General features: G+C 39.0%; 1 protein-coding gene across 2 annotated transcripts; it reads right to left on the minus strand.

The window, feature by feature from the left end:
* Window positions 1–10,495: 10,495 nt before the first annotated feature.
* klhl31 (kelch-like family member 31) lies at window positions 10,496–14,714 on the minus strand. 2 transcript variants are annotated; one of them, XM_061910321.1, is made up of 3 exons: window positions 14,564–14,714; window positions 12,813–14,015; window positions 10,496–12,540 (listed from the first exon to the last, which is right to left on the minus strand). In XM_061910321.1, the coding sequence occupies exons 2-3, from the start codon at window positions 13,985–13,987 to the stop codon at window positions 11,805–11,807; spliced, it is 1,911 nt and encodes a 636-aa protein (XP_061766305.1). In that variant the 5' UTR covers window positions 13,988–14,015; window positions 14,564–14,714; the 3' UTR covers window positions 10,496–11,804. The 2 variants fall into 2 exon arrangements, with proteins under 2 accessions (XP_061766305.1, XP_061766306.1); XM_061910322.1 differs by lacking the exon at window positions 14,564–14,714 and adding an exon at window positions 14,110–14,240.
* Between the last annotated feature and the right edge of the window lie 394 nt (window positions 14,715–15,108).

Here is a 15,108-nt window from a genome sequence, read left to right on the forward strand (position 1 = left end):
CCCGAGCCTGGATTTGAACCCAGGACTGCAGGACCTTCGTATTGTGAGGCAGACGCACTAACCCCTCTGCCACCGTGAAGCCCTCCTACTGAAATGAGATTTTCTTATTCAAACGGGAATAGCAGGTCCATTCTATGTGTCATACTTGATCATTTCGCGATATTGTCATATTTTTGCTGAGAGGATTTAGTAGAGAACATTGACGATAAACTTCGCAACTTTTGGTTGCTAATAGAAAAGCCCTGCCTGTACCGGAAGTATGTGCGTGTGACGTCACTGGTTGTAGGGCTCCACACATATTCCCATTGTTTCTAATGGGAGCCACCAGCAGTAAGAGCAATTCGGACAGAGAAAGCGACAATTTCCCCATGTAGATGCTGAAGAGTGCAGGGCCAAGGACCAAACCCTGGGGAACTCCACACGTTACCTTAACGTAGTCCGAGGTCACATTGTTATGGGAGACGCACCGCATCCTATCAGTAAGATAAGAGTTAAAACAAGACAGGGCTAAGTCTGACATACCAATTTGTGTTTTGATACGTTCTAATAAAATATTATGATCGACAGTATCGAAAGCAGCGCTAAGATCGAGGAGCAGCAACATAGATGACGCATTAGAATCCATCGTTAGCAATAGATCATTAGTCATTTTTGCGAGGGCTGTCTCCGTGGAGTGATTTGCCCTGAAACTAGTTTTCATTTCGTGCTCCAGTACTCTGGAATGCCCTCCCGGTGAAAGTTCGAGGTGCCACCTCAGTAGAAGCATTTAAGTCTCACCTTAAAACTCATTTGTATACTCTAGCCTTTAAATAGACTCCCTTTTTAGACCAGTTGATCTGCCGTTTATTTTCTTTTTCTCCTATGTCCCACTCTCCCTTGTGGAGGGGGTCCGGTCCGATCCGGTGGCCATGTACTGCTCGCCTGTGTATCGGCTGGGGACATCTCTGCGCTGCTGATCCGCCTCCGCTTGGGATGTTTTCCTGCTGGCTCCGCTGTGAACGGGACTCTCGCTGCTGTGTTGGATCCGCTTTGGACTGGACTCTTGCGACTGTGTTGGATCCATTATAGATTGAACTTTCACAGTATCATGTTAGACCCGCTCGACATCCATTGCTTTCCTCCTCTCCAAGGTTCTCATAGTCATCATTGTCACTGACGTCCCACTGGGTGTGAGTTTTCCTTGCCCTTATGTGGGCCCACCGAGGATGTCGTAGTGGTTTGTGCTGCCCTTTGAGACACTAGTGATTTAGGGCTATATAAGTAAACATTGATTGATTGATTGATAATTTGAGTGAGGGTGGAAGATGTGTGAATTAGGATATTAACGGTGAAGGAATAGAAAAAAAAAAAAAAGCGATGGCTCCGGGCGACGGCAGTGTGAGCGTTTCAGATGTAATTAGACACATTTACTAGGATAATTCTGAAAGATCCCTTATCTGCTTATTGTTTTAATAAGATTTAAAGATTGTAAAGACATACCACAAGGTCGGATGGCTGCGGTGAACACGAAGTGTCTCAGAGAGAAGCCGAGGAGGCAAGCTCACAGCTGCCGCTGTTGCAGGACGACGAATAATTCAATGATTTCTCCGGTAAGATATATATCACAATTTCCCCATTCAAAAACATGCTGGTTGACGTAGAGAAAACATGTTCGCTTGACCGCTCCGTTTCACAACAAACAAAGAAACTTTGTCTGTGTCTCGGTGCTAAAGACAGCTGCAATACACCGCTTTCCACCAACAGCATTGTTCTTTATAGTCTCCATTATTAAATGAACAAATTGCAAAATATTCAGCAACACCGATGTCCAAAATACTGTGTAATTATGCGATTAAAGCAGACGACTTTTAGCCACGAGTGGTGCAGCTGCTAATATTTCCTGACAGTCCGTGACGTCACAAGCACGCGTCATCATTCCGCGACGTTTTCAACAAGAAATTCGCGGGAAATTAAAAATGGCAATTTAGTAAACTAAAAAGGCCGTATTGGCATGTGTTGCAATTTTAATATTTTATCATTGATATATAAACTATCAGACTGCGTGGTCGGTAGTAGTGGGTTTCAGTAGGCCTTTAAAAAAGGTAATACAATGAAAATAAAACTTATATTATTTCCCAAAAATATTTTGAAGGTTTAAGTCAAGAACCAAACGTGATTACTTTGTGGAAGAAAGAAAAGAAATGGATTTTCAATAAGTGAATTTAAATGCCTACTGAAACCCACTACTACCGACCATGCAGTCCGATAGTTTATATATCAATGATGAAATATTAATGTTGCAACACATGCCAATACGGCCGCTTTAGTTTACTAAATTGCAATTTTAAATTTCCCGCCAAGTGTCCTGTTGAAAACGTCGAGGTATGATGACGCCTGCGTTTGACGTCACCGGTTGTAGCGGACATTTTTTTCCAGCCCGATCCAAGCTATAAGTAGTCTGCTTTAATCGCATAATTACACAGTATTCTGGACATCTGTGTTGCTGAATCTTTTGCAATTTGTTCAATTAATAATGTAGAAGTCAGTTCATGAACATACATTCATATTTTGTTGAAGTATTATTCAATAAATATATTTATAAAGGATTTTTTAATTGTTGCTAATTTTAGAATATTTTTGAAAAATCTCACGTACCCTTTGGCATGCCTTCAAGAACCGAAGGCTTGGCGAAGTTGGTAAAGTGGCTGTGCCAGTAATCTGGGGGTTACTGGCTCAATCCCCACCTTCTACCATCCTAGTCACGTCCGTTGTGTCCTTGGGCAAGACACTTGCTCCTGATGGGTCTTGGTGAGCGCCTTGCATGGCAGCTCCCGCCGTCAGTGTGTGAATGTGTGTGTGTGAATGGGTGAATGTGGAAATACTGTCAAAGCGCTTTTGGATCTTTAAAAAGGGGTAGAAAAGTGCTATACAAGTACAACCCATTTACCATTTTACCATTTACCCCCAGGGGTACGCGCACCCCCATTTGAGAACCACTGAATTATACAACCTAAAATAAAGTAGTATTTTCTATACCTCTTCTTCACAAAAACACGTATACCTCACTTGGGTTCCATTATTATTCCTATATACATATTGATAGAAAAATGTTATATGTATAATTTTACATCATATAAAATAGGAACATAGACAAATAATGTATTATTTTTTTTATATAATATTTATGTTGTACCAAAGTGTAGTACCAGTGCAAAAACTCCCGTATAAATCAGGTTATACCATTAAGTCTTCTTGCAATGTTTCTCTCCTTCCATTTCTCTTTCATGATTAAATGTATTTTTTTAATTATCACGTGTTAATGACATTTATGAATGATGCTATGCATGTATGAAGAAAAGACCATTTTAGAGATCTGAATTATGAGGTATCTGTAAATAGGTATAAAATACTGTATACATGTTTAATGTGATATACATATCTATGTAGATATATGTATATATATACAATACATATATAAATACATTTATATAAATACATATACATACATATATATATATGCAGTACATAAATATATTTATATACGTATATATATATATATATATATATATATATATATATATATATATATATAACATATATACGTATATATATATATATAAGGTAGAAAAGTGCTATACATATATATATACATATATATATATATATGTATACATGTATATATATATATATATATATATATATATATATATATATATATATATATATATATATATATGTATATATATATATATATATATATATATATATATATATAGATATATATATATATATCCACATATACACATATACACATATATATATACACACACACACATATAAAGTATTGGAGACTCAGAGAAATTGAGAGAAAAAAACATTTCTGAACCCGATTCCCATTGTTTTTCCGGAATTTTGGTGTTTTTATATTGACAGTTTTCTTCTCCTGTTGTCATAGAACAATGGCATTTTATTATAATTAGTGTCATTATACTATATTCTTTTTGGTTGTAACGCTGAGCAATTCGGTCACTATTATTATTTAGACAGTAATTTAACAACATAGATCTGGAACATCAACATTATAGCAATGTTGCTAACCGACAATATATTTCATTTCCTTTAAATAACATTAAATTAATGATTGCATTAGTCTATTGAAATATGCAAAATATAGATAGGCTCCAGCACCCCCTGTTAGCTTCTATTTTTCAATACATAATTTATTTTGTATTTATCTGTAATTATCTTTAATATTAGCTTTTCCACAACCTTTTATACATTGTAACACTATGACGACAAAAGCCAAATATAAGCATGACACTGCAAACATCCATTCCCAGTCCAAAAGTTAACCAACATCTGACCCAAATACCAGAGAGGCTTATAAAATAGTAATGAATGTGATTGATTGATTAAAACTTTTATTAGCAGATTGCACAGTACAGTACATATTCCATACCATTGACCACTAAATGGTAACACCCGAATAAGTTTTAAACTTGTTTAAGTCGGGGTCCATGTTAATCAATTCATGGTAAATTCATGTATTGTTGAATTGGCTGTCTCCTATTTATTTCCTTCTTTTTTGCTACAGTATGTATTAAATCAGGCATGCACGCACAATAAGGTCTTTGTATTCGGTAAAATATTTTAGAATACAACAAAAAAGGTAAAAGGTAAACCTTTGGCTGTGGCTTCTGAAAGAGAGAAAGCTTACTCATGCTTGCTCAGTTCGTCAAGGGAGGGGCCAGCAGGATAATGAACATGACAAATAAAAGAAAACAACGTTAAAACAAAACAACCAAATACACGCAACAGAGAGTCTAATCAGTCTAATCAGCCTAGACTGGTCCGTCTCAATGAGCTTACAATAAACTTGGTACAAAGTACACTGCAAAATTGTGCAGCTGTAAAAGGCGCCACTAATAGAGACCCCTTTCAAGTAAAAAAAAAAATAAAAAATTCTTTAAAAACAGGAGGAAACAAAGAGGCTGACTCAGGAGTCACATGTCAAGGGAGCGGAACAATCGAACAAGAACTCCCACAAAATTAAAAGGGCTTCTAGGCAGAAAAAGGATCTATTTCTACTGTGAATAATTGATGTGGAAGGACAGGTTTAACTGCTTAGCAGGTGACACTGTGAAAGATCCTGCTACAAGAGATAATGGTGGTACAAACACAAAGAAAATATGCAGGACTTTTCAAATAAAAAGACCTGATATAAAATAGAGCTGGTGTAAACCTTTGAACCATGCCATGCTCGAATAATACACAGCGGATTTGGACTTTTGCTAAACATGATGGTAACAATGGAAATTATTGCAGAGATGTTTTTTACTCGCCCTTTCTAACCAATAACACATTTTCATTCTTTAAGGTGTCAATAAACTTCTCAATCAATCAATCAATCATGCCTTCCATTTTCCTGACTCCCTAAAACAATGCTATTCTACTGGCCAAATCCCGCTCGGGAATGACGTCACATACTGTGTGTTGGCTTCAAAACTTGGGAGAAAAACATTTTTGCAATAAGTTCCTAAAAAGATTTCAGCGCACCTGTTTTAGAGAGGAACTTGGACCACTGTCAACACATTGGCAGATCCTTGAATTGACATTTTAACCTTGTTGGCAAACACAGAACATTGGGGTCCAAACTTGTGATTTACATTACTGAGGCGTTCCTAGAGACATCCTTTTAGATCAAGGGTGTCAAAGTAATTTGAGCTCAGGGGCCGCATGGAGGAAAATCTATTCCCAAGTAGGCCGGAATGGTAAATTCATGGCATGATAACTTAAAAATAAAGACAACGCCAGGTTGTTGTTTGTTTTACTTAGGCCAAAAGTAGAACAAACCCTTTTGTGGGTTCTTCCGAGGATGTTGTAGTCGTAATGATTTGTGCAGTCCTTTGAGACATTTGTGATTTGGGGCTATATAAATAAACATTGATTGATTGATTGATTGAACACATTCTGAAACCGTACAAATCACAAATAATCCCCTGGACAAAACACTTTGAAAATGTGTTATGGTTCACACTCCTGCCGCCTGTCATTCTCTTGTGCGCTATGCTGAGCGCACCGCGGGCCACGCCCAAGGGCATTCCCCCTCGGCTGCGGTCATCAGCAGTCAACACACCTGCACGTGATGAGCAATCTGCCTTCAAAAGCCAGCGCGTCCTGAGAGCCAGTGCCAGAACATTGCTACTCGTACAGTAAGCACATTACAGCTCCAGTCTTCTCATATGTGCATATTCTCTCTCTATGTTCCCTCCCCATCGTGTTCATTGTGTCCCGTGTTGTTTCGTTATCCAGCTTCCCGTCGTCTTTCCTCGTTGTCGAGCTGTGTGTCTCGTCTTCCCGGCTCCCCTCTGTACTTCTTCTTGCCTCTCTGGATATCGACCTCATGCCTGCCTACTGAACACGACTTCCGAGCCTGCTTTTCCCTTCTTTGGACTTCCGCCTCGATATCAACACGCACCTTCAACACCCGATGCTAACCACTCACATACAGTATACTTACCACACATAGTCTCACTTCATCTATTTGGATTACGCACACACCTCACTTACATTTGTTGCTGTTAATAAATACGCTGACAGCTAACGACGTCACCGTCTCACTGCCGTCTCCTTCTCCCGCTGCACCGTCACAAAATTCTGAGGAAATTGGTGCCGCTTCAAAAACACAATGAGCACAACTTTGTCTCAGTGTATCTACAAAGCCAAGATTAAACTTTAAATCACATTCTTTCTGGGATTGAACAAAAAACACAACATGTAAACTCTTCGAGGTGTCAAATACCTCCTTTGTCATGTCCACGTATCCATCCAGTGCTAACTCAATAAACCATAAAAACGGAGGTAAAAACTATTCAAAAGGGTCAAGTTCAATTTTGTCGTGTTTGACAGAGTTACATTTTGTGGCAACGAGGGTGCCAAATGACGATGTGTTCGAAGCAGAAGACATAAAACGGCAGGTTTTAAGTTTCATGTGGGTCGAGGAGGAGGAGCCACAGTCACCCTTTATCTCTTTCTTGTCCCTGGTACGAACCGTTTGCGTGCCTAAAAATTGCTATTGTGACATCCATACTTGCCAACCGTGAGACCTCCGATTTCGGGAGGTGGAGGGCGTGGTCGTGGGTGGGGCGGAGGCATGGTTGGGGGCGTGGTCGGGGCAGGGGGTGTGGTTAAGAGTGGAAGAGTATATTTACATCTACAATTCACCAACTTGAGTATTTCATATATATATATATATATATATATATATATATATATATATATATATATATATATATATATATATATATATATATATATATATATGAAATACTTGACTTTCAGTGAATTCTAGCTATATATATTTATTTTATTATATATATAAATAAAATAAATAGTTGAATTTCAGACGGCACCTATCAAATACACAGTAATAAAAATAAGGTTGTTGTACTAACTGTACTGTGCTTGCTGGTTACTAAAAAAAACACACAATAAAAACACTTACCTTTCACTATTAGAGTAGCCTTTGTACTGCCATTTGCGTACTGGCGAGAGTGACTAGCCGTCAGGTGCGCAACACCACGTAAATCGTCGGCCAATCAAAAAGCAACCCCATAACGCTATAGCCAACATTCACCAGGAGATGGCAACAGACAACATAAAATCACTCTATTACAGACGGCGTCGCCATGGCTGTAACTTCCTCGTTCTTCTGCTTCGTCTCTTTGTGTGTGCAGTTTTTTATTAAAATCCGTAGATGTTGTAACGTGATTGGGCAGGCAAGTTGTTTGTATAATGGGAAAGCGGACGCGAAAACAGGCTGTCCCCACTCAGGTCTGCACGGAGCTGGAGGGGGCGTGGCCCCCAGCTCTGCTGAATTTCCGGAGATTTTCGGGAGAAAATTTCTTCAGATCCTCTTTTTTTCATTTTTTATTTATAAATGGCCTTTTTGTAGCTGAGGTGTTGTAACTTGTTCATTTTAGATGCCTGTTGAGCTTGGAAAAGTGGGATGAAAAAAACCTCCGTACTCTCTACACTCTGTACATCAACAGTACGGGAACTTTTCTCTTACACCTTATGTATGTCTTCTGAATTACTGACAGGCCGTGGATGTGCGAGTGAACATGTCTCACAGCGATTCAAATAGCTGTTTACAACATTCACACAAACGCCTAGAGGGCGTCAACTTTCCATTGTATTTTACAAAGTATATATTGTTTCTCAAATTATACGGTTGGTAATCTGGTGAATGTCCCTTTACAAGTCCTGCAGGGAGTTGTGGCGCTTCTCCTTCACACTCTCTTGGACCTTATATCATGTGACTTGGACTTGGACTTCCTTTTATTGTCATTCAAATTTAAACTTTACAGTACAGATCAGAACAAAATGCTATATATATATATATATATATATATACATATGTATATATATATATATATATATATATATATATATATATATATATATATATATATATATATATATATATATATATATATATATGTCTATTTAATGCATATTTCTTTGATATGACTGTGAACAAAATACGGAATAAATGTCCAACTTGCTAAAACACCAAAATTGTGTGGGGGTTAAATAATTTTAAACACAACAGTATATATATACATATATACACATATATATACATATACACATATGTATACATATATACATACATATATATATATATATATATATATATACATATATATGTATGTATATATATATGTATGTATATATGTATACATATGTATATATATGTATATATGTACATATAGGTATATATATATATGTATATGTATATATATGTACATGTATATTTATATATGTATATATATATGTATATGTATACATGTATATATGAATATGTATATATGTATATGTGTGTATATAAATGCATATATATGTATATATATATATATATATATATATATATATATATGTATATATATATATATATATATATATATATATATATATATATATATATTCTTAAGGTTGAAAGAAAAGCATCCCTGCCATTAGTTGGCATACATAGCAAATATCACCGTGATCTGCCCTAACCATCCAGCCTAACTTGCTAGCATTAGCTTATAGCAACACATCGACATAACTTTGTTTTCCAACTATGGGAAGGAAGGAAGTGAGTTCGAAGGACAGTACTGAAAATAAGTGTATGTTATTCATTGACTCTAAAGAGAGAAATGATCAAAGACGTGACCAAGCGTGTCGCCTACTTGGCAAAGCCATTTGAGCTCAGCACTACTAGTCTGCACCATACTGAAGCCGAATTAGTTCAACACCAATAATGTCCAAACGGCGGACATTTATCCAAGAAAATTTGGAAAAGCTGCTAATGGTGTACCATTGAAGTCCTCTTTCCAAGGTTAATGCTGCACATTATTATTACTTGACTTGTTAAGTTTTGTAGTTGTTAATAGTACATGAGATCAACACATTAGAGAAAAATGTACAAATGTAATTTAAAACATTTGTACGCACGTACAACACTTAAGACTTTCAGTATGTATGTGGAATTAAATTACGTATGTAATGTATTAATCAAAGAAATCAAACAATGTACTAGTATAATCCACTTCAAGAAACTCTTCAAACTTTTACTGTAAGTGTTTACAAAGTACAAAGAAGAACCATGATAAACATTCTGAATTTATCTCATCCATCCATTCATTTTCAAGATAATCATACTCATCTCACCTTATGAAATATAACATACTTCACCAATTATTATTTATTTATTTATTTATTTTCAATGTTTTTATTTATGGAGTATATTGTGAATAAGCTGAGAACAGGAAGTGAAAAAAAGTTTTAGCATCTGCTATGTAAAGGAAAAAGGGTTGGATTATATAAGCTCTGCTTCTTGCTACTCCTTTTCGAACATGTTGAATGGAGGAACTGGAGATTGTGATGTATCATGTTGTATGCATGCATGCATGTTCGATATAAACTCAAACTCAACTCAACACAACACATACCGTATGCTCATATTTAACATAAGTGCATATGGTTTACCTAAATTATATATTTTTTAAATTAACTGTAATAATTAATTTGCTTGTTTAAACTGAAATTAGGCAGGTGAGGGATTTTAACGGCTGTTTTCCCCTTTTGATGTTTTTTTCATATTTGAACTTTTCTTCAAGGAAATAACAGCGTTAAGACTAATATTTTTGAAATCCGGGTAACACTTACATTATTGTGCAGTCATTGAGGAACAAATCTGAGATCTAATTTGTTAAGATCGGCTTGGAAACACATAGACGCTGGAATATGATTGGACAAAAAACAACAACAACAACAACATACTGTACATTTAGCCTACTGGAAGTAGTGTAGCCAATAGACATGCTACAAAATGAAAATAATTGACTGTTAGGAATACAATAATACAATGAACAAATATTACAATTTCAACTGTAAAAGTAGTTCTTAAGCAGGTTCACTGGATCATGCAAATGCAACAATTTTAGATAAACGACAACAGCAGAACTCCTCGTGTTATGTAACTTCTTTAATTTAGAAAAAAAAAATAAAAATCATGAGCAACCATGAAAATTATTATTTCCATGACAACCCAGGCAGAAACATCATCTCCTGATACAGTATATGTATATTTTTTTTTTACAAAATAGTTTTCTAAACACATTCATCATCCCCATCCTTGCAACATTTCTTCTACTCACCGATGCTGTTGATGACGACAATTTACAACACCTACTCCTGGCAGGTGTTGCCCCATTTATTCCAGCGTTTTTCCTCCTTAAGTATCTGAGCTCTGTAATCACCATAAATCAGGGTTTCTCAAACTCAGGGTTTTAAGACCCAAAATGGGTCAAAATTTCGTTTTTATTGGCCCACATAAAATGTGTTCATATATTGTAGGCAAAGTGTTCATCATGAACTTGTTTACGGTGTATGTCATTTTCCATAATGAAGGAACCATGTTTCTAAAAAGCCTTGCAAACCCTTTTAGTAGCAAGATTTTTTTTACGTATATAATGTAAAAAAAAGGTTTTGTACAGTTAACCTCTCCTTGAGAATATAATATGTGCGGGGATGCTCCTCCAAACATTTTCAGGAGCATATTTTGTGGATTTTTATGTTCATTCCAGATTAAAATCAATTTATTTAAAAATAGCTTTTTTCTCATGCTGCTGCACCTTCCCTCTCATCTGCGTCATACTTTGAATTGCCCATCTTTACCTTTTATTTAAAGATGCAACAGAATAAGGGCTATTGAAATATCAACAGTAGCCCTTCTTCTGTAGCATCTTTAAATTTTAGGTACAATAGGTAAAAGATGGACTGTTCAGAATAAGGGCTAATGAAATACTGATATGGCTGCGTGGTGTCTTAGTGGTTAGATGTAGGCCAGAGAGTCAGGAGATCTCGGTTCAAATCTCCGTTTGGACATCTCTGTGTGGAGTTTGCGTGTTCTACCCGTGCGTCTCTGGGTTTTGCAAAAAAAACATGCATGTTCGGTTAATTGCAGACTCTGGATTGTCAATGGTTGTTTGTTTATATCTGCCAATTCTAAGCCCGAAGTCAGCTGTTGAGGATAAGCGGTATAGAAAATGGATGTATGGAAATACTAACATCTAAATTGGCCCCGTAGAGAAACACATTTCTAACATTAACCTGATTGTTGTAATGGATGACTATGGAAAGTTTGTCTGTCTCATTAACATAAAAGACCCAGTTAAAGACGCTTTTCCGCCACTTGACAAAACCATAGAGCGATATTAATGCAACAGACAATTAGAGTCCTATACAAGCAGGTAAAGTACCTGGCTATCTAATGCCTATATACTGACTGGTGCAGAGGAAACAGAGCTGGCTCTTGATTCTCGTGTTGTTTTCTTTGCGGGTATGGTGACAACGCAGCAGGAAATGCCCACTGTCGCTTCTGGCAATTCATCATCGTCAGTCCATTCATTGAGGTCAGGGTTGTACACCTGAATGCACTTCTTGTACTTCTTCTCGCCCTCGTTCCAGCCCCCGAGTAGATATATCTTGTTGTTCAAAATGGAAATACCGGCCGTGCTTACGCCCGTGTGAAGAGGAGTGCAGTAGCTCCACTGCCCCGAATGAGGGTTGAAGGATTCCACTGCCAGGACGTCCACCCTCTCTCCGCGACCTCCCAGCTGACTGCCACCGATGACATAGGCGCGGTCGCCCACTGTGGCGGCACAGTGCCAACCTCGAGGCGAGCTCAGGCTGCTTTTATCCTGCCAGCTGTCGGTGGACGGGTCGTACGAGCACACGGCTCTGGAGTAGGCGTTGTTGATGTAGCCTCCCGAAACCAGGATCTTGCCGTCAATGACCGAGCTGCCGTGACAGCAGCGGGGCACCTCCATTGGCGATTTCATTTGCCACTGGTTGGACGATGGCACGTAGCACTCCACCGAAGCCTGGACACCGTCTGTGTTACGGCCTCCGATGGCGAAGAGTAGACCGTTGAAGGTGCTGAGGCTGAAGTGGGTGCGTCTTTGGATCATGTTATTCAGGTGGATCCAAGTGTTAAAGCGGGGGTCATACCTGAAGGAGGCAAATGGGGTTAATCTTTACTCTATACGGTGCAGTACTTGGCTGCAACCAGCAGAGGTGCTGCTGATCAGTTGCAATTGTCTCATATCAGTGACTATTAAAGTAATATAAACGCTTACTGAAATGTGAGTTATTCTACAGTCAGGCACACCTTGGCTATGGTTATGTTCAACAAAACACTGGCATATAAGCAGGATTCTCCTATATTTAAATGTGGTCATTTTCCCCGTAAAACTGCAACACACTAATGAAAAGATTTGTACCTGCAGAAGTTGCTGACGGCATGCTTGGCCTGGTTCCTCGCATCATTCTGGTCCTCGCCTCCAGCCACATACAGGAAACCGTCCAAGACCGCCACACACTGATTAAAGCTCTTGGCTGGCATTTCTGTCAAGCGATTCCACACGTTATCGACATCTCTGTAGAGAACCTCCTTGCTAAGAGACTTCTCCGTCAAGGCGGGCCGTCCTCCGACAGTCAGTATCACCTTGAGGCCACCGCGCACCCTTGTCCTTCTGGACTGGAGGATATTCTGCTGGTATGGCAGCAGGTGGTAGTTCATGGCATCCACCAGAAGACGGTGGCACTCGGGGTCTTGCATCATCCTTGGCACGCTCTGGATGTGGTTTACAAGATCTTGCGCGGAGATGGTGCCAAAGCGGATGTGAGTCAGGAGATCGGCAGCGTACTTCAACCTCTTGTCGTCAAAGTCCAACCACTTCATGGCGATCTGGAAAGCGGTGACCTCCGATGGAAGACGCAGGGAATCGTCTGTGAGGAAGTCGCTGATCTGCTCATAGGTGAGCTTTAAGAACTGTTCCATCTCGGAGAACTCTATAAAGTTTTCCCGCATGTACTTCTGCGCCGCCTCCTTGGCTTCTTTAAGATTGTAGGCATCTGCGATGTTGGCCACGTACATGCAGTTCTCCACAGTGAGCTCCTGCATGAGGAAGTCGCTGCACATCTTCACTAAGGTGCCGATCTGCAAGAGCATGGCCGCCGCGATGGTGCTGCCGATGCTGTAGAGCGACAAGGTGAGCTTTCCCGAGTATGCGTATGTGATCGTTGTAGCCAGGCCGACAGGGGAGAGGTCAGTCAAGTCGATTTTCTGCAGCGCGGAATCTTTTTTCAAGATGTTGCGAATGTAGTCGCTGCATGAGGCCATGACGACCTTGTGGACGTCAAAGGACTTAGACTTGGTGGACACTGTGAGATCGCACAGGAAGCTCTCGTGCCGCATGGTGCTCAGACCCTCCAGGAGGTTGGGGGCATAGACGGAATCCGTAACCTCGGTGGAAATGCAGCTGAACCCATTTCCTCCGTCTAACAGTGTGTTCAGCCCGTTGATCTTGTTGACAGGGCTGTCCTCAACCATGATTGTTATCTCATTGATGTCTCCTTTGCTCTTCTTGGTCGTCCTGTTCTTTTTCGGTGCCATGGCTGAGGCAGAAGAGCACAACCCAGACCTTTTGAGGGGAATCAAACAAAACTATAAATTATTTCAATTTGACTGGCCAAAAAAAGCTAACAATGATCTAACATCCTATCATGTTGAAATACCTAAGATGTTCCTCGAAAAATGTATCTTTAGGCACGAGCAAGCCACTGACACCTTTCAAGCCTGCGTTGTGCCAGGTGATGCCGGAGCTAGTGAGTGCGTCAACGCAGCCCTCGTTGCATCTGTCACATTTTATCAGCGGTTTGTCCAAAAATAGCAACACTGGAGCGGCTCACCCCCATGTGCCTTTTATAGATGTTGAGGCACTAACACCAGGCCTCATGCGCCTTTGACTATTTTGGTTCAATCAAGACATCCAAAATACATATGATTTATTTTAGTTGTAACTTAAATTGAATGACTTCACCATAATGATCTGTCATTACAACAACATTCCACAACTTCTTACAACTTCAAGCAATGTGTCCAATGTACAAAGCCCAAATAAGAGAGGAAAAAGTTCAACATTATATTGTGAAACTTTTACTATTATTGCTTGACATAAATCTCACGTACCTGAAGAATGAAGTTGAGGTTAGGGAAGAAGCAACTTGTGCCTCCAGAGCAGGAGAGAGAGACCGGCAGTCAACCAAGCTAAAAGAGAAATCCCGCTAACTCCTCCTCTCAGGGAGTGTGTGCCAATCAAACATTTGTGACATGCATGTGGCCGGCTGGGGGTCAACACTAGCAACCACCCTCCTTACCCTTTAAAACCTACAGTGTCCCGTAATAGCTTCCAATCCGTGGATGTCAACATTCTGGTTTTGGACTACTGTGTATATCCTTACATTTCACATTTATTCAGTTGTAATGCCTGCATCCTTAGTGAAAAAAAATCTCATCTTATTTTAAATATACATTAGTCGGAAGGACAAATAGGCTTTAAGAAACAATTGAATAATTATGAGGGAGCTGGAGCCACTGGTTCCTTTGTCATCTCAATTCATCATCTTACTAAGACATTTATGATAATTTCATGGGAAAACAGTTTAGGGAAGGCCCTTTTCTGTTCCAACATTAGTTACCTCTGACTCCACCAATGAACAATAATATCCAGACAC

This window comes from Nerophis ophidion, linkage group LG09 (assembly GCF_033978795.1).
Source record: "Nerophis ophidion isolate RoL-2023_Sa linkage group LG09, RoL_Noph_v1.0, whole genome shotgun sequence".
NCBI classification, from domain to species: domain Eukaryota; kingdom Metazoa; phylum Chordata; class Actinopteri; order Syngnathiformes; family Syngnathidae; genus Nerophis; species Nerophis ophidion.

Coding starts and splice junctions, on each gene's coding strand:
- klhl31 (XM_061910321.1), bottom strand. CDS start 13,987: ATGGCACCGAAAAAGAACAGGACGACCAAGAAGAGCAAAGGAGACATC. Junction 12,541..12,812: donor GCCGTCAGCAACTTCTGCAG/GTACAAATCTTT, acceptor TGCCTCCTTCAG/GTATGACCCCCGCTTTAACA.